The 21,252-nt window shown below is 38.6% G+C and overlaps 1 protein-coding gene across 22 annotated transcripts in view; it reads left to right on the top strand.

The window, feature by feature from the left end:
* The window catches only part of MAGI2 (membrane associated guanylate kinase, WW and PDZ domain containing 2), a 1,472,356-nt gene that overhangs the window by 1,270,463 nt on the left and 180,641 nt on the right, over positions 1 to 21,252 (top strand). For 15 of the 22 annotated variants that reach the window (XM_086397095.1, XM_086397093.1, XM_086397091.1 and 12 more), the window contains one exon: positions 14,424 to 14,515. In XM_086397095.1, the coding sequence (XP_086253221.1) occupies positions 14,424 to 14,515 (92 nt within the window). Of the gene's footprint in view, positions 1 to 7,128; positions 7,232 to 14,423; positions 14,516 to 21,252 lie in introns of those variants that run through there. The other 7 variants (XM_086397109.1, XM_086397108.1, XM_086397107.1 and 4 more) reach the window with 2 other exon arrangements.

Raw genomic sequence — 21,252 nt, 5'->3', positions numbered from 1 at the left:
CTCTGTAGTTAGAATGTCTTTGCTCTGATAGAATAAATTTTTTCACTGTGTAATACAGAGTATGAATTCATGGTGTTAACGGTCATTATACTGAAAAAATAGGAATGATTTCAGCACAGTTCTTAATACCTTTTCTACTTCAATAATCAAGTATTTATTAAATACCTGCTTGACCTTTAGCACCATGAGGAGACACCCAAGTTGAGTTCTATGTTCTGCTCTCACTAACTGGGAGATAAGAAAACTAAGTGTAAATGAGTAGAGATCAGGATACAGCAGAAGTCCTAACTCAGAAGGGGGAACATATCCTCCTGTCCTTGCTTGCTGGATTTTGTGGTTACATTTAGGGAATGTCAAGAGATGCTTCCTCCTGTTGCCCTTCTTTAGTCATTTGCTTCCATCCTTTTGTGGTTTCCTGACCAATGCAAGCTTTATTACCCAAGACAAAGGCAGCATTGCTGTTTATTCTGTCTTTTCTTTATGGTGTCTAATACTCTTTGTGGAAAGGAATGGTGTATGACCTTCTTTTAACCCTGAACAAATTCTGATTTCTTTATCCAGCCCCTGCAATGCTCCTTCTGTTCATTGCCTTTCCACTCCTCACCTGTGACAAACCTCGCAAAGCAATCTGCCTTAACCTCCGTGACTTTCTTTTTCGGTCCTCCTCCGGGAGCTCTGTACCCCTTTGTGTCTGCAGCCACTTGAACGACAAACATCCTGACTGCCCGGCCCATGCCCCTGCACTTCTGTCAGCCCAGCCCGTGCCTCTGCTGGGACCTCTTTTCATTGCTCCTCGCCCCCACTTCCCCACCGCGTTGGTCTTGTTTTCTCAGCTCTCTCTAATGTTTCCAAGGACACAATGATGTTTTCGGGGTCACAACTCTTAGGAGCCAAAAGAGCCATTTTCTTTCCCATTCTTCTCTCTCTGTCCTGTTATTTTGTAACACTAAATGGAGTGTGAATGAAACACAGAAATCATGTCAAGGAAAGAAAACCTCTGCTCTGAAGATTAAGGAAACAAAAAAAAACAAAAACATGGCACCACTTTCTCTAATCTCTGGACAGCTGATCAGTTCGCTTTGCTTTTCTCAGCTTCACATAGACCTTTGCCCTGTATCCATATCGTGTTTCCAAGTGTGAAAAAGTCTCATTATCTCTTTTAAATGTTTAGAAAAATGCCAAAAATGCATTCTTTTAATGAACAGAGGAAGTATTTCTCATCATCTTCTAATAGTTTTGGTTTTTTTAACCCTTGTAAAATGTATGCATCCAAACAAAAGACCCATATTGAGCCACTCTATCCTTTTGAATTCCATGCATAATATCTAGGTACGACTCCTTTTATTCTGTACCTCCGAACTGTTTCCTAGGAGGAAAATCAGTGGGACCAAGGAAAGTATGGAAGGGAATCCTAACCAAAGTGTCTAAACCAAATCTTTTCACATTTTCCTTGACCTGTAATGACCTCATGGTATCCTCTTTTACAATGAAATCTAACGCTGAGCAGATTTTTTAAAATTCATGTTTAAAACTGGGTTGCAGTTACCAAATAAAAGAGTGTACCTGCACCCACAAGCTTCTACTCTGCAGAGCTACAGAATGTTTGTTACATCCAGTCTGTCAAGAAGTATTTGGATTCAAATTACTAGTCCTCTGCAAATGATGGAAACTTATCAAATGATGTAAATGGTGCTGTGCCTCATTTGGCTCATAATTAGATTATGCTGACATTTTAATGTGCATGCACAGGACATCTTAATAAAGATGTATTCCTGGGAGGAAACATACTGTGATTTTAAATAAACATAGACAACCATAGGATACTAGAGCCACAGGAAACAGAACATGGCAGGTACATGCTTATGTAAGGAAAAGCTAGAAACACCTCGGGTCCTCATAAGATCTTATGATGACATGGGACTTGAGAGAGAGAAGATTCTTCCATCTGGCAGGCCAGGCAATGCCTCTGATGCAGAGCGTCAGGCAGAGTGCCCAGAGGTGGCAGCCCCAGGCTCCACATCAATCCACAAGACTGTTTGAAGCACAGTGTGTGTCTGGAACTCGGCTGGGCACGCCATGAGAGGAAAATCACAAGACATGATCTCCACTCACATGAGGCTTATGGTGAAAGTGGGGACACAAACAGAGAAGCAATTTCTGAATGACATTTTATTATGTAAGCGAATCGTTATCAGTATTTCAACATGCAAAATGTTGCAGTTGGTACAGATAATAGTTTAAATATAACTAGACAATTAGACCCATCATTTGTGTGTGTGTGTGTGTGTTGCAATTTTTTTTTAACTTTACAATATTGTATTGGTTTTGCCATACATCAACATGCATCTGCCACAGGTGCATACGTGTTCCCCATCCTGAACTCTTCTCCCTCCTCCGTCCCTGTACCATCCCTCTGGGTCGTTCCATGTTCAGAATTGATATTTAATCAGAAGAATGTCTTGCATTAAACATCTTTTAACTATCAAAATCTTGTTAGTTCTTACTGGCAAGCTCTACGCAAAAAGAAAAATTTTCCTGATTAACTTCATTCCACATAAGCTTATAAACATACTAGAAGAACCATGCCTAAAAAGTTCCAAAAGAAATTTTGACCAGTGGGGTTTCTGGGTTTTCATGTTAGTTTTTCAAGTGCTGACACCCTATATTATTACTGGAAATTCCCAGAAAACAGCAAAAATCTACCCACCCTCATCCCTATCTAAGTCTTTTACATAAATCTCACTTTCCTTTGTGTAACAGTCTCTGTTGATAATTGATTTCTTGCTGTTTCCATTACTTGGATTTTTTAAAATTGAAAGCAGAGGAAAATACCCACCATTGTGTAATGAGATAAGCCATGCTATTTTTAAGTTTTCCCTTCTCTGTCTTTTTTCCATAAATTTCATGAAAGAGGGACTTTAATTTTCTTTGCAGTCACAAGATGAAAGGCTTGAACTGTGTCGGTTTGTATGTGAACATTCTAAATGTTGGGCTCCATATACCATTTCTGACTTTGAGGGGAAAAGACTATTTCTGAAGGTCCTTCCTGCCTTCTGCCCTCCCATCTCCTCCTGCCACTTGTTCTCTATATGTGTTTACATCATGTTTCAACCACATATTTCTAATATAATAGGAGACAGTTTATAATGTCCTACTTACCCCAAGACTATCTAGGGTGACTGTGCATGCCATTTGCCTGGGAGAGCCCTGCTCTGTGTTGTCCTGGTATAATTAATAGCTCCCTTTAACACTGCAGATTGTCCTCATTGAATGATAAATTATATGACTTTCCTTTACTACACAATCTGTTAAAGAGATAGACCTCATTACTGTCCAAGAAAAGCATATATCTAAATATACAGGCTGTGAATACAAATTTTAAAGCCTAATCAGATAAATAATTTCTTTTAAACTGATTTATTTGGCTCCCTGAATACATCTTTTATCCCCAATTTGAGGTAAAGACGTATGCAGTGACTTGTCTTGGTAGCCCAACACCCAGAGAACTCCTTCCATACCCAGAAAACTATGCAAATGTACAAGTGCAGAGCATGGCAAACTAAGCAGAAAAAGTAGGTGGTGAGGCTTCACTAATCTAAGTGAAGAGAACTTCTCATGCTTATCACAGAGAATAAATCAGATTCGTCGTCACAATAATCACAGGACCAAAAAAGAGTTAACTTTGTCTGTCTTTCTGCTCCTAAGACAGATTGTACTCACATAACTGCAGAAGAATGGCCATACTGGCTCCTCTTCTTAATGCAAGGGAATACAAAGTGCTTCCCAAAGAAATGAGTGTGGCTCATTTTGGAATCTTACAAAATAAGATTATGATCATGCCAAGGAACTTGATAATTTAGGAATGAGGGCCATGTCCTGCTGCTTCGTTTTTCTCTAATTCAGACGTATTTTAGAGTTTGTCCCCTCAGCTCATGGGGCCATTTCCTAAACACACTCCACACTGCAATCTCAGAAGCTGGAGCAGGCAAGCCAGTGAAAACAGAGAGAGAGAAGAACACCCCTTGTTCCCTGAAACTCTTCCCTCATGATTGTGTCCCTTAGTAGGAACCCAAGGTGAATTATGACTGAAGTTGTTCAAACTTTTTTCTCTTCACATTGAACCTTGGTTATTATAAATAAACAATTTATGAGGTACAACATGTCCATACTCTTTTGCAGTAAGACATCACTCAAACGTAGGATTGTAAAAGAGTGAGGGACCCATATAGTATAATGTGCCTTCTGGTAGGACCTCCTTAGAACAGAAATTCCTCTGGAATTTCTTCAAAATGAGCTCACACAATCAATTTTTCTTTCGAGAAATGAGGAAGCATTAATCCGTAATAAGCAATGAGTTTCGTGCTGAAGGTAGCAATCAAGAGCAACCACAGGCCAGTTAAATAGCATAATGAAGGAAGGCTACAAGACTGTTTTTAGTACTCTATTTGAAATGAAATTATAATTCATAGCTGATCAAAAATGGACCATTGTGTTTTTCACATCTATGGCTTTTATCCTGCACTTTTGTCGTTCATTGTGGAGTTCTTTTGGGATTATAAAGCACATGTAATTCATAACATCTTAAATGGGTGGTTGTATTTCTAAACCATCTTCTTTTTTTCTGCTGCTCTTTCCTTGTTATTAGTGAGCAAGGGTTGTAGTTAGCACTGTCTCCCATCCTAATGGCAGAGCCATTTGGAAAGCTGGGGTAGTATAAAAATATTATTCACTGCAGCACATCACTTGAGACCCTAAATGGAAACCAATAGTGTGAAGTGTGAACCACAGCACACAAGGTAGATGCACAAGATGTACTGAGCTCAGAGCCAGAGCGCCACAGCCCACGCAAGGGCTTCTGCTGAGCCTTCTTGTCTCCAGTCTCCTTTGCCCTTGTGACTAAATATTCAGTACAGTCAAACTGGAAACACCAATAGTTTAGGGAAGGTTTAGATAAAGTGATGGCTTCCATAGCAGCAGGCAGCTATTCAGTAATCATAAACAGCTACCTTGGTTTGTAGAACATCCACATGTCTGAACACAGCTAAATCAAGCCCTGGCCACATGTGCTTGGACATTGCTGATGTCCAGTGGCCTGTGGGCAGTCCAGTACTACCCACAAGTGTTCTCTGGAACACTACCTTATCTTAGTGAAAAATCAAAATAAGATGACATGTAAATGTTTAGACACTTTTACCAGTGACTTTAACATTAGAATCATAAAAAGACCAGAAAAATTTAATAACATCATCATTTAAAATATCCTCTGTTGGGACTTTCTTGGCAATGCAGTGGTTAGCACTCTATGCTTCCAATGCAGGGCATGCAGGTTCAATCCCTGGTCAGGGAACTATGATCTCATATGTCATACAGCACAGTCAGAAATAAAAGAAAAGAAAAAAAGAAAAAAAAAAAAAAACACTCCATGGGGGAAATGAGCATTAAAAAAAGTCCACAACTGTACAATGAAGGTTAATTTCCTGTACCTTGTTCAGAAAAATCATTATTGCTATCTTTAATTTGTTATGGTTTAATCTGTGAAAAAAAATTGCCTTTCAGCTGGAGTTTCTGATATATCACATTGTGCATCACTTTGCAGTTAGAGTATGTTGGTAAAGGAGTCAGTAAATCCAGTTAAGTGTGCTTGCTGTTTTTCATATGTAAATTTTATTTGGGAAATCTAATTTCAAAAATAATATTTTTCAGTAACTTTGTAAATAACTATGGTATTATATTTCTAACAGGTTCCTTTTAATAGAGAAAGAAATAGCTAAGTAATAATGATAGTGAAATAAAAGTTAGGTTGGAGACATGTTTTTCCCCTGTATTTTAGAAATTAGATTCAATCTGATAGCTTATAAATTCACTTAATTCACTGGTTTAAAACTTAATGCTCTGGGACTCAGACAGGGGATAAAAGGGGATGGAAATTCGAGAAGTAAATTCTAAAATCAGTCCTTGATTGAATGTTAGTTTGTCAGAGCATTTTGGTGGTAGCACAAGTTGACAGTGTAACCCAAAGTACTTTCATGATTAAAAATGAGACCATCAGGGCTGCAGTAAACTGAGTGTAATTGCTGGATGGCAAGTAGGTCCTAGTGAGATTAGGATAGTATAAAGATTATGATGTCACTTTTACAACTAATGGAGGTATTTAGAAGGGCACAGTCTTCCATCCCTGTTATAGCTCCATCTTTATGATTAAGGAATATTTCTCAATTCATAATCCTAAGCAGTTACACTAAACAGGGAGATTAAAAAAAAAAAAAAACAACAGTTTTGCTGGAGAGCTTATTTCCTGTGAAAATGCAGATTGCCTAGCAGGGAGGTTCATTCTCCCCACACCAAGTGAGACTAGCTGTGCAGGGTACCCTGGGGAAGCCTGTCATCGCCCTCAAGAGGCTTCTATTTCATTTTCAGTGTTGAATAGTGAAGCAAACAAAGCTCAGTAAGAAAGCAATCAGAACTTGGTCTTCTAATTTTTTAAGTTTAATGATAAAATACCCATTTTTCCATAGTATTTCATATGCACATTATAGAATATATACAGTATTTTACACTCATGTCCATAAACTTTTATGTTATATATAACATGTTATAGTATCATAGTTCGAAGGATCCCTATTGCTAAAATAAACCAATTTTATTCAACTAGTTATATATAACTTACTATCCAAATAATTATAAGGATCAAAATATTTGGACTGGTGTACATAAATCAGCATATTATTGATTGAAGTTTTCACTTTCCATTTTGATATTTGATGACACAATATCATGTGTGATTTCGAAGATATGTGCATATTTTGGGTTCTGGATTGACTTTACTTTCAAATCAGCACTCTTATCATCAAAATCAAAGCTTAATCTTTGGAAATGGTGATTTTCTTTTTCCATTCTAATCTAAAAGAATTCAGGTATTTTCCTGCGTGTGAAAGAGATACATTTATAGACATATTCATATACGTAAAACAGGGTAAATCTGTCCATTAACTCCATGGATTTTAGAGAAAAAATCATGAAACACAAGAAAATGATTGAGGGTGAGTTCTAATTGCAACCAAAAAAAAAAGATGAATTTTTAAATGCCATAAATGAATTTCAATTTTAATTCCCCATTTTCCCATCCAGAACAAGTGCCACCAAGGACCAGTTTTCGAATGGATTCTTCTGGCAAGTATTCTTCAGTACTCACAGTCCTGTGAATGAAACGTCTTCCATTTTGTGTAACAAATCATTCTTCTGAGTAGTATCAGTTTTTTAGTATATAATCGCCATGCTAATTTCACTCACCCACATAAGCGTATATTTAAGGTAGAGGGCAATTCTCACCAAATTTGACCTATATGGCAGCCAAGGAAAGAAACAAAAGTCAAAGGAAAACAATCATTTATTCATTAAGTTCTTTCATAAAATGCTTTAGTAAAAGACTAGATTAAAACACCAAGTACCAAAAGAAGCTATCAGATTGACTAAATCATGCTATCCAGTTGAGAAGCTTCTAGACACTTGTGGCTACTAGGTGCTTGAAATGTGGCCTCTCTGAGTTTGGATGTCCTGTGAGAAGTGTGTAAGATCCACACTGAATTTCAAAAACTTAGTACCAAAAAAAAGAAAAATATGATATCTCACTAATTATTGTGTTAGTGCTTAAATAGTATTTTGGATATGTTAGGTTAAGCATATTATTAAAATTGTATCTGTTTCTTTTTGCTTTCTAAAATATGGCTATTAGAATTAAATTACCTATGTAGCTTGCATTTTGTTTACATTGAACAGCACTGGACTAGATAACTGAAATAAGCTAGAGTATCTGAAAAGATTTGCGGTTTAGACATTTCCATAGAACTTACTAGAAATTACTTTACTTAAAAATTACTATAAACTTGCTAATGTAGAATGAAATTATTCTCACATCAGTTAAATACTGATAACCATTTATTTTTTTTAAACCATGCCACTTATAAAGTGCTACATTTTAATAGTATTTTAAGTTAGAATAGAATAGTTTGAAGCTTAAGAGCTTTTAGTAATAATTAAATTACTTAAATGTTTTTGACCTAATTATTCTGAAAAAATATTTATTAATTTTATTTAGGCTGAAATATTTAATTTTATGGAAATAAAGGAAGAAAAGGAAGATTTAGATCTTCCTACTCTTAAGAAGTACTTTGAACAGCAATTTAGACCACTAGATTGAAAGCCAGACAGAATACCGAAACATTTGTAGAAAAGAATGTTTCATAATAATAGTACTATTTCAGGTCTGTGGGCTCACAACACACATCTCTAGAGTGTTTCCATGATGACAGCTCATTATCCATCTCAGCATGTTCTAACACCCCTTGGAGGATATATGTGCTTGAGATCATTTCATTCTATAAGTTTCCATGTCATTTTTTTGGATTTGTAGAAAATATGGGAGATATTGCTCAGCATTTTGTCATCAGATAATGTATAAAGTATTTGGTTTAGCTTTGTCTGAAATTTTTTAAAACATAATTATATATATTATATTATAAATTAAACATAATTTATATGTATAGTAATATATATTTTATACCAACTATAACATCTTTGTAGTTTTTAAGAGTATTTTAGAACCAGAGGGAAAATGAGACCTAGTAATTACAGGTGCAAAATGAAGGCAAGATTTAATTTGAGATTCTGAATCTTAGCTTACGGCCACAACAAGCACATTTTCTGCATTTCTCAGCTTCTGAATGTACTATATTTAAAGCCAAAAGAAGAAAGAGAAGAACTACGTTTATGTAATAACTTACATAACCTTGATATATGAGCAAAATGATTCCAAAATATATATTACTTGAAAGAGGAAAGTTTTAATATAGTTTGAGTGTATTATACTACCATACAATCCAGATTTTCAGGTTAAGAACCAATTCAAATATTTTGTTAAGTGTCCACACAAGTTAGGAAACTATTCTGAAAAATTATGACTCCATCCAGAATAAATAGATCTTCTATACTACTTCTCATATTTATAAAATGTTCTTTATCAAGCTATTTGTCATGATTTTGACTTGGATCTGTTTATTATAATTGTAAGGTATTTTGCTAAATTTAACTGCATAAGATGCTTAGGCAAAATTAATGGTAGGAAGTCCTAATGTAATTAGGAAGCTAAGTGAAATCTCAATAGTAGAATAGTATTGTGGTTTATCAGGTTCACTAGATCGGAAACAATTAAATTTAAGACACATTTATTTAGCAACTCGTGCAAGCTATTCATAATGGAATATTATAAACAAACAAAGATAATTATGCCATCACCAGGGTAGAATGTTAAGAAGAAACAATGAATCCATAGTCAGGGCCTTTGAGTGGACAGCTCCACCTAAAGCCAAGAAAACCAGGATATGGAGTACCACAGAAATCAAGACTAGAAATTGCTTCTGGAAGGAGATCTTTTCTTGTTTAGAAACAAAAGAAATCAAGGATCATAAAGGGTGTGTCCACAGTGTTAAGTGAGACATAGAAATCAAGCAGAATGAGCAAAGAAAAAATGGCCATTGGATTTGGTCATTAGGATGTCATCAGTGACCTTAGAGCAGTTCAGTAATGCCAAGAGCACAGAAACCAGACTGGCAGGAGTAAGTCAGAGAGGAAAGAGGGAAGGCTTGCATCCAAGAGAGAAAAGGATGGGGAGAGCAGGGGAGTATTTAGGATGGGAAAATCTGACTTAATTTGAAAACCCTGGGTATTTGAAGAGAACCATATGCAGAGTGGGAGATGGCTTCTACTATGGCTAAACCGTGTCTGGTCATGTTCATATCACCAAAGGTTATAAAGAGAAAAAAGTGGAGAGAAGTGATTCTTTTAAGGCAGATATGTATTAGTTATTGATCTGGTAATGTTAGATTTGAGCAATAAAAGTTATTTAATTCCTGTTTAACTTATTCTGTATCTGGAGTTCTTTGGAAACCACCTTTGTTCCTTCCTAGTACTGTTTTTCCTAGATTTTTTTATGAGGAAAAACAAAAAATAAATAAATAAATAACATTTTTTCCAGTAGAAAAAATATTTAATGAATTCATTCTCTGTGCCAGACTGTGGTAATAAGCCCATGGTGCTTATGTTTAATTAAAACATGAAAGGGGATTCAAGTACCAGAATTTAATTGACATGTTTACAGCAGCATCCCATGTGCCAAATTAATCCATAAAAATGCCATTCTTTGCATTTTTGAAGCTTGAATACATTCACAAAATTAATCAGTTGTGTTCAGTCACCTATCCTTTTCCCTGAAATTGTGCATAAAACCATCTTTCAGAAGCTAGACCAAGGGTACATAGAGCATATGAAGTCTTCCTGGAGTCTTAATGCAAAATAAGAATCAGCTTTTGAAATGATGCTTTTCTTTATTATGACAGAGGTTGCCCTGCTACCTGGATATAGTTTTTTCAATATTAGTGAGATCCCAGGATTTATCAGTAGTTGTAAATTCCATCCCCATAGCTTGTCCCAGAGGTCATGCAAAGTCCCACCTGAGACAAGGATCTTCAAATGTTTTATTTCATAAAGCCTGAGGATCCCAAGACCCACCTCTAAAGAACCAGCAACACTGGCCATGGCTAGCCATTGAACACCAGCATCCAAAAAGGTTTCTGAGTCTTTTAGTCCATTTCTTCACAACCACTGCCTCACCTTGAGTTGCACCACGCCATGCCTGAGAGCACCTCTGATGGTTTTTCAAACAGAAAAAAGAAGAGGAAAAAGAAGGGAAAAAAAGAGCATAAATACAGGAAAAATAAGGCAGAAAAGAAAGAAAAAAAGAATGTTGGTGGGGGCATGACTGAGTGACATTGAGCGACTCAGGTCCCACTGAGTGTTCACCCAACCGCCTCATCTAACAACCTACTGGGTACATGGTCTGTAAACCAACTGGAGAGAGAAGTGAGGATTGTGAAACAGTGGGATGGAGACTGGCCCTTGAACTTCTTTGCCTTAAGTCCTTACACTGATAGGGGAAGAGATAAAGCATATTACAGTTGTTTTAAACATTTCATCCCACCAGAAGAGCAACTGAAGAAAAGTAGCAGAAACATCATAATCTTTCAAGAGAGCTAACAAAGTGGGGAGAAAGAGAAACATTTCAAGCTTTGTGCATGTAATTTTAGTTACTTTCTAAAGCCAGGCTCAAATGGTACGGGGAAGGAAGGAGAAAACAAAGAAAAATTGTCTTTCTGAAAACTCTTATTTTCCTTACACACACACACACACACACACACACACACACACAATACTACTGCCTTAAGGCACAATCTATCATTTAAACTTTTGTATCCAGTTGACTATTTCTCTTAAGTTTCCATGCCCTGCAGCCTCTGAGTCTGTGTTCCAAAATTAACAAAAAAGTTAAAAATAAATCACATCTGTGGCAGACTACTCTAATGGGTCTCTCTTTGCCTCTCTCTATGCGTACACGTACCATGAAACTAGCCATCTCGGCCTGGAAGAGTGGAAGGTGAAGATGACATGGTTGGCATGTTTTGCCCCATGTTTGAAATCAGAGCAGTCAAAGCAATAGTCAAGAGATCGCAATGTCACCAAAGTGCACACAAAGAACAGGGGAAAGACAGTATGTGCTCTGCTTACCTCTTCAGAGTTAAATAAAACTAGCAAACATCTGTATTTTTCTCCTAATTAAAAAACAGTCCTGAATCATTCATTAAGGAAAAGCTTTCCAGTTCTCCCAGGAATCACAGAATTCTCTGACACAAGACAACTCCCTTGTACGTTGGCACATCTCAAAATTCCATTACTGGGACTGTTACAGTTTCAGCATCTCCTTGGGGGGAAGTTTCACTTAGCAAATAAAACGGATCACACAGTAAACTCATTTTAGAGCTCCTCATGCAATATGGATTGGTGCTAAAGCCACTGGAGGAACAATTTCTCACCATACTCAGCAGCGATGCAAAAATGAGAATATCTACAATTAGATGACAGGTTCTGGTTAAACATATGCTAGCTCTGTCATTTTAAGTGACAGAAGTATATCATGCTCTCTTTGTAATTTATATATATATATGTATGTATGGTCTAGAGTCCACTAAGCCTAAAGTAACCTAGAGGAGAGATTGATGTGAGCAGTCATACCATAACCACATTTTAGAGGTGTGAACAGTGATTGGGCATCGTCTGTCGTCTGCCTTTGTCTTTCTGCCTCCCTTGGGAGGAATATAGATCCCTGCTATGGTTTTGTAGGGCTGCTCTACCTGCTCCAGAGTCCTGAAGTTTTAGCACACTCCCCAATATGCAATTTCATATATGATGTTCTAGACCTCAGGATAAACTGAGCTCAAAAGTCAACTGAGACTCGTAGAGTATAGGGCAAAGGTTTCATTTTCCTTTTACCACATGAGTCTAATTAACTGTTTAATAGGAACTGAATTCTGCTAAGTTGTCTTATCTTTAAAATATGAATGATTATACAGTTCATAAAGGATGACTAATGGATGTGGAAATGCAGTTGGTTCTTATTCTTGAGCTTTATATTCATCGTTGACTGAGAAAACCTTTGGTTCTACGTGCATCTGGCCATAGAAGGACATGAAAGTCATGGTCTTGGATGATACATACACATGTACATAGGTGCCTGATTCAGCTTTTTTTTTCCCCTTGAGAGCACTAGACACATGCGTATGCCTAAATTTCAGAAGTGAGTGACTTGCCTTCCTCGTGTGGTGGGAGGGCACAAAGGCGAGCCCCATCTCATTGTACTTTGTTTCCTGTCCCGCTTCAGCAGCTTCACTTACTATGGACTCTAGAAAAGATTTGCCAGGCCATCACCAACTATGACTTTCACTGTATGTCCAGATGACTAAGACATAGCTTCCTGTCCCATGAGGAGCCTCATCTGAAGTCCCATCCCAATTTCCAAAACCATCCTGATTAAATAATAAGAATTTAACATTTAACTGAATAATTGCTTCTGTCAGTTTTAATACCTCCTTTAAACCGTTAAGGCCCAGAGATCACAAATACTTCTTAAGCAAAGGATGGCATTAATAAGTATTCCCCAAAGTTGCCGATTATTGATTAACATCCTAACAGTGTGCACTCTAAAGTGTGCACAACCCAGTCGTGATTGAGACATTTGCCCCTGAAGAAGATTCAAAGGGCCGGGGAGAAGCTTAAATCCTATTTAAATCATATGCTCCTTTAAAAGTCAAAAGATTTCTTATGGTTTTAGCTGATTTATTCTAGAATTGAAAATGACATTCAGAGGAATTTCTCAGCTTTTTTTAAAGTACATTTCCGTTCTTTCGGCTAACTACAGAAAAGTATCCCTCATCAGCTTTATTTTGTTCTTTTTTTTCTTTTTTTTTTTTCATCAGCTTTATTTTGAATGTGTTTATGAAGTCAGCAGTCAATCTACTAGTGGCTTCCACATTTTAAATTGTTTGAGGGATAAGAGTTCACTTAGACTCTCATAAATTTCTAGTAATAAGTTATGAGAAACCTAAAGGAGCTTTTCAGAAAATTAAAACTTCACTCAAACCTCAATAGAGAACAGTTTCAATTTTATGTTTTCTAACTTTAACAATTTTAAAAGAGACAACTTCTATTAAGTGTAAGTTTATATCCCCCAGCATGCACATGCTCACGCGTGCACACACACACACTAAATGGGACACATCAAATCATAAACAGCTATTAGTAAATTACTAGACCGCACCCCACGCCAGTATGCTTGCCTGGAAAATCCCATGGTTGGAGGAGCCTGGTAGGCTGCAGTCCATGGGGTTGCGAAGAGTCAGACACGACTGAGTGACTTCACTTTCACTTTTTACTTTCATGCATTGGAGAAGGAAATGGCAACCCACTCCAGTGTTCTTGCCTGGAGAATCCCAGGGACGGGGAGCCTAGTGGGCTACAGTCTATGGGGTCGCACAGAGTCAGACATGACTGAAGCGACTTAGCAGCAGTAGCAGCAGCAGACTATCCTTTACCAGGTAGTTCCAGGGTGTCGCCATCTGTTCTCTCATGCTTCTAAAACAATCATCCTGATCAGAGTAACATCCCCAAAGTGGCAGCCAGTCTTCGAGGGCAATCTCAATGATTTCAGGAGAATAAAGAATTATAGAGGCATTGATTTTTTTTTTTTCCCACTCAGAAAATGTGTGTACTCTTTCTGCATATGGCAATACGCTAGTAATGTCCTTGGCTGGTCACTGTTAATCCAGACTACCTAATTTTGGAATGTGTACTTTTTTGTCACTGTATATATATATATATATTTATTATTATTATTATTATTATTTCTGTGCTCGTCACTACTCTTAACAGCACTCTCATTAATCACATCCACGAAATTAATTTATCATTGGTGTGTCTAGTTCCTCAGGGGTTGGGGAAGAGGCAGGATTCATTACTCAATGGGATCTCCTTTATGCCAGGTCCAGATTATAAGGAGCTGGATGTTCACCTTCGCAGGATGGAGTCTGGATTTGGCTTCAGAATCCTCGGGGGAGATGAGCCTGGACAGCCTGTGAGTTGAATTATCTTTATTTCTACACTTTGGGTTATATTGTATATGTTTGGCTGAGATGAAATATCATTCAGTGTGATACGAAAAAGAAAGTCATTTAGGACTCACATAAAAATTTCTGAGGTTTGTGTTTCTTGCTATTTAAGTTTCCAAAACTTGCCGGTGTTTCCATGCCAGTATATCATCATACATCAATGCACATTTCATTCAGAGAGAGACATTACTCTTTCTTAGAATGGATTGGATTCCTCTTGAATATTTCAGTTATTTAATTGTATTGGATCCCCAGTCTATTTGGGCAGCAGCTCACGGATAAACATGCAATATGACAGAAGATGTATGTGCGGAGATGACTCAGAACCACAGAACTGTGTATGTTTTCAATCGCAGCTACAGGGGAGAGAAAACATGGCGATCAACATAAGTAAAATCAAGTTCAACACTGCAGTCTCACCAGATTTGAATTAAGTGATTACAGTTAGAGGATGTTCATGAACTCAGCTTCAGTTGGCACAATATTGGGGATATGGAAAGGGCTCTGAAGAAATTCTGTATAAATACATCTGAGTGAAAACATAAAATAAGTGTTCATTAATATACAGAAAAAAAACCCAACAAAGCTAGACTTCTGATAATGTATTGAAATAACAGCAATAAAACACTTATTGTGTTTTATGATACAAAAGATGTACCTTAAATGCTGCTGCTAAGTTGCTTCAGTCGTGTCCGACTCTTTGCAACCACATAGACGGCAGCCCACCAGGCTTCCCCATCCCTGGGATTCTCCAGGCAAGGACACTGGAGTGGGTTGCCATTTCCTTCTCCAGTGCATGAAAGTGAAAAGTGAAAGTGAAGTTGCTCAGTTGTGTCCAACTCCTAGCGACCCCATGGACTGAAGCCTACCAGGCTCCTCCGTCCATGGGATTTTCCAGGCAAGAGTACTAGAGTGGGGTGCCATTGCCTTCTCCAATACCTTAAATAGTACCTAGTATGACTAAGTTGGGCTTCCCTAGTGACTCAGACGGTAAAGAATCTGCCTGCAATGCAGGAGATCTGGTTTCAACCCCTGGATTGGGAAGATCCCTTGGAGAAGAGAATGCCTACCCACTCCAGTATTCTTGCCTGGAGAATTCCATGGACAGAGGAGCCTGGGGGGCTACAGTCCATGGGGTTGCAAAGAGTTGGACATGACCGAGCAACTAATACACACACACAAGACTGAATCAGGTTCATAAAAGGTTCATAATTGGTCTTTAGGCCCTGAAATACAATCAAGTCCTTTCCTATATATAAATGCAAGTAAAAGGTTAAACTGCAAAATAAATGTAAGGGGAAATAACAAAGTTCCAGTTCTTCTCATAATGCTTATTTCAATACAGTCTTTGAGATGCACAATTCTTCTTACTTTGCTGGACACTCCTACCCCTATAGGCTCATGCTTGTCTGCTTTGTGGGTAAACTAGCACCATATTCACAGCACCGTATTCCCTTCACACATCTCCCCCTCTTGAGAGGTAGACGGGATTGCATGACTAAGTCACAGGGAAGGCATAGCATCAGCTGGTTCAAGAAGGGAAAGGCCTAAAAAAAAAAAAAAAAAAGAAGGGAAAGGCCTAGTTGAACTTAGCCTGGCACAAAAGCAGTAACAACAGAAGCGATGGAATTGTTACCCAAATGAAACACATATTGCTCAGAATGAAGCTCAGGTGTGTGAGTGCAGTATGGTCACTATCCAGCCTCAGGACAGCTTTCTACTGGGTGAGAAGACAGGATATCAGGTTCCCAACCCTTCTGAACATTGACTTTGTGCTCCCTGCCCTTTCTCCCTTCCAGTGGGCAGGCATCCAGTATTTATGATAAGCTTCCTCAGATTACAAGTTTTACTGATCATCCTTATTGCATTTATTTGGATTTACTCTGGTTTATTCTTTCATTTGAATAATTTAAAACACAATCAGGCTGCAAGTTACAATTTTACAGTTAAACCATAAAGTAGAAGCCTAAATCTCCCTGTTGCTTTCAAAGCCAGAATGTAATGTCTTGAAGGCCAGAATGTTGCACCTCTGAAAGACCATGTCAGGAAAGGTGAATCTACCATAAAGATCTCCTGTGTGCCTTTCCTTCCTGCTTTCCTTCACTGTAAGTCCAGAGATAACATGCAAACAAAATGCACTAGCCTCATTTAGTTGCTATTGTGCTACAAAGGGAGAGGCGTGTGAGGTGACTTAGTCCTGAACCACAGGAGGTCTCATAAATTATATCAAACGGGTTTCTGCCTCCATGTAGATGAAATGGTATTGACATCTCATGATGCACATTAAACACGACAGCATGGCTTTCAGCAAATAATGAACAGCAGGACCCCAGCTCAAACAAAGTGTATGGGCATTTTTCCTGCAAGAGGAAATACTTTTCACAGTTAAATAACAATAGAAATAGAAAGAAATAAAAAAATTGCCACAAAGGAATGAAAATGAGATTTCCAGCTGTGATCTGAAAAGAGATGGGAAGGCATTGAGATGAAAAGGCTTGGAAAACACTGCAGTGGAGAAAGGCCTGTGTGGAGAAAAAACGTGCATGGAAAGAGAGAGCTGATGATAGGCGTAGGCCTTGGCATGAGGGTCCAGTGCAAACTTGTGAAAAAGTTTCAGAAAGCAAGAGCCTGAAATCTGCTTGCCACCTTGTCAAGTTGCCCTGGGCTATAATTACTGAAGATCAGACTTGCTGGGTTTAGACTGACATTAGGTAGTATTGGGAAAGAATTAAAGCCTAATTCAAAGGACTGCAAAGGTGGTTTGGGTTTTGTTTGTTTCTTAGTTTTTGTTCTCTTTTGTGTGTGTGTGTGTGTGTGTGTTAGTTTTCTCCCTGGCTTACGGGGATATCAGCCACTTGAATGTGAATTGCTATTATTTCATATCAAATACTTCATTTTGTTCTGTGCCCCTACAGCCTATAAGATAAAGTAGAGCTATTGAGGTTTTGCTTCTTTTGCTTTTTTAGAAAAGACAGTTGAAAAGATAAGGCCAGATCAGTTGTTTGGAGAATGGGTGGGGACGGGGCGAGGTGGGGGAAGGTTGGGGAAGAAGAGAGTCTTTCTTGATCTGTTTTTCTGTAGAGTTGTTTCTTCAGGGCCAAAGCAAGAGAGGCAGGATAAAGAACTCTCTCAAGACCAATGAGAAAGCTGATGAGTGGGGCTGAAGTGTCCTCAGAGGTTGAAGGATCCAGTGAGGTCAGAGGGAGGTGAGAAGTAGAGTGTTTGTTGGGAAGGCTTACTAACCAGTGGAGCCAGGGGTCACCAAGGCCAAAAGGAAAATATAGACTAATGTCTTAGGGAGCCCTGACCATGCACTCAGCAGACCTGGAAAGTGACCAGTGCGATGGGGCAGGAGGCCCAAGCCAGGCACCGGAGGGAAGGTCCTTCAGTGAACATAGAACATGACCAGTGCATCACTCTGTGGCCACCAGACCAAATGAGAACACTCAGAACCTTACTGCTCAGAGTGTGTCAGATTTAGAGACCAGGGGCACCCAGCACCTCTTGGGAGCTTGGTAGGCATGTGGAATCTCAGGTTCCACTCCAGGCCTGTAGAATCAGGCTCTCGGGGTAAGGGCAGAATTCTAACAAGCTCACGGTGTGAGTCATGTGCACTGTAAAGTTTGAGAACTACTGATTCAAAGGATCAGATATTCTGAGGTATGTTTTCAAGAACTTAGATGAACATAAGTATATACATATATATATTTATGGAAGTCAATATGAGTTACAGTGTAAGAAGGAATCATAGATTATCTAGTCCCTGCAGTTCCAGTGGCAGATAGGAAATAAACTACTCAAATGTGTCAAGTGTACAAAGCATATTTGAATTAAAGGGGAAAAAAGTGGGTTATTTTCTTGCCTGAATAGATGCACAGAGCTGGCTCTGTGTCAGAAGTGAAACACAGGACATGAAGGTGCAAATTGGCCAAAGGCTAAAGGACACCAGCAGTGGGAGCCAGAAGCAGAGACAGCGTAGGTGGTCAGCCTATTCCCAGCAAAGGCAGCAGCTCCTGAAGGAAGGAGTGAGTGTGGCTCCTGTATGTGACTCATGGGCGAGTAGCCCTAACGCCACTCCAGTCCCCATGCTCAGCTCAGCTCAAGCTTGTTTCTTAACCATAGCAACTTTTTTTTTGAAACAAGTTAGGATGGATTATACAATCTAATTATATAATAATATATATGCATATAATAATTATGCAATATATATAATAAGTTATGTTGAAGTATTATGTTGAATACACTATAAGTGAATTTGTAAGATTTGGTGGAACAAACTGAAGATTGAAGATTAAACCTTCAAGTTTAAAAAAAGTGTGTCCAGTGAACTTCAGTCTTTGCTCAGATGTCAGCTTCTCAATGAGTCCTGCTCTAATCTGCCCTAACACCACCTCAGCCACAAAGTTGACACCCACCCAACATCCTACCTTGGTGTATTTTTTTCCACAGTACATGCCTACTAACACACAGCATATTTTTTTTCTGTGTCTTTACTGTCTGACTACTGGAATGACTCTTTAGGATGGGGATTTTGTTCATCGTTCACTGAAGGGTTCCTAGCACCTAGAAGCATCCCTAGACTCCATGAATATTTGCTAGATAAATGAATTACCTAGTGAGGAGAGTACTTCATATCACAGCAAGCAAATAGAAAAAACAGATGTTTTACTGGGATTCTCTGTTTAATGGATGCTATTAAACTAGTCATACAGAAGATAACTTCAAGAGTATTTCTTTGCTGTTTTCCCGCAGAGGGAGAGGTATGAGAATTTTCCGATGTGAAATTTTGTTTTTGCTATTTTTGTAGAGGGCCCAGTTGCAATGTTAGCTCTTAGTTGTAACCTATTTTTTTTACTCCTTTTCATGAGTTAAAATCAAAGTTACAGCTGAATGGTGGTAATTAAGCTAAGAATTTCGCTAGCCATTTGTTCTCTATTCCTAGCTGTAAGCTCTCCCACTGAGGCACACAGGAAAGTTAAAGATTGAAGCATTTTCTTTGGGCTAACCCAGCCAAATGCAGCTCTTCACAGGGCAGTGGAAAAACATAAACATTCATTTTAACTGGTTTTTGCACAAAGCACTTCCTAAATCTTTGAAGTGCTCCATAGTGGGTTGAATCTTTTGAAGAATAGATTGGACCATGTTTAGAAAGAAACTCATAAATTCAGGCTGGCATGATGATAAGGGAAAATGGAAAATATCAGAAGCCTGCCTGACTGCTGGCCTACAGCAAATGGGCACAGCCCAGTCAATCCAAGGCCGGAGATGGGATTCCCATGGCAGCAATAGTGAATCAGTCATCAGAGCACCAATATTCAGCATGGGAGCAAACCCACTCCCCACTTCCCTATTCCCATCCCTCGGGAATGGGGAAAAAATAGCCATGGTGGGGGGAGGGTGGGTTTTCATTCCTATTCAGTGAACTAAGAATATGAAGTCCTCAGGAGAAAAAGAAAACTCTCCAGACCATAATTTCACATATTAACTGAGAAGGCCTGGACATTCAAATCTGGTGGCTGTGTTGACAGACCACACTGAGCAGTGTGACCAAGTAGGAAGACAAACCTGAAGACATGGAAGCCTGCTGGTCACGATGGACCAACTGCAAATTAACTGGAGTCCACAGATCTGAGATTTGAGAGAAATTAGTGCCTGAAAGAAATCAATCTGTGAACAAAGGATCATTTTATAAAGACTTAAAATACAACCTCGAATATAGTCTCTGTAATAGTATCAGACTAATGATAGCCACTGCTTTCAGATCCTGTGAGCCTAAGCCGCTTGGCAAAAGAAAATCTACTCCTTTGAACTCTATTGTCCATGAGTTGGAAAAATTATAGATTTAAGAGCAAAACTAAAATACTTAGTGCTATTGTCTTTCCTCTGTGACCGGAAAAAAAAAAAAAAAAAGCCTTGCTAATGGACACTAATTGGAGTGTTTCTAATGGGAAGTAAGAAAACTTACCCTGTTGTGCCTTTCATTGCAATCCCCAGTTCAGGGATTTATGACAGTATGCACGTTTCCCAAATGTGTACCTCCAAACTTCCTGGTATAGTTGTCATTTAAACAGCAGAGCGTTGCAGGCGGCAGGCAGAACTGGGGACATGTAGGGATGTGCTCCTAGAAAATATTCAAAGAAACAGAGCAAAAATCTGGAGGAGATTTTTTTTTTTTTTTCAGTATGCAGGATCTTCAGTCTGCATTGCAGCATATGAACTCTTGTTTGCAGCATGTGGAATCTAATTCCCTGACCAGGGATCAAATCCAGGCGCCCTGCACTGGGAGCTCAGAGTCTTAGCTACTGAATCACCAGGGAAGTCCCTGGAGAAGATTTGACTGAGTTTTTAAAGTAGATAAACTGTTCAACTGAGGGACATTATTTTGGGGGGCTCCAAAATCACTGCAGATGGTGACTGCAACCATGAAATTAAAATGTGCTTCCTCCTTGGAAGGAAAGTTATGACCAACCTAGACAGCATATTAAAAAGCAGAGACATTACTTTGTCAACAAAGGTCCATCTAGTCAAGGCTATGGTTTTTCCAGTAGTCATGTATGGATGTGAAAGTTGGACTCTAAAGAAAGCTGAGCACCAAAGAATTGATGCTTTTGAACTGAGGTGTTGGAGAAGACTCTTGAGAGTCTCTTGGACTGCAAGGAGATCCAACCAGTCAATCCTAAAGGAAATCAGTCCTGAATAGTCA

Source organism: Bos grunniens, chromosome 4 (assembly GCF_055505025.1).
Source record: "Bos grunniens cultivar Pamir isolate PY7600 chromosome 4, Bosgru_T2T1.0, whole genome shotgun sequence".
Lineage (NCBI taxonomy): Eukaryota > Metazoa > Chordata > Mammalia > Artiodactyla > Bovidae > Bos > Bos grunniens.
This window is presented reverse-complemented; position numbering and strand designations above follow the sequence as displayed.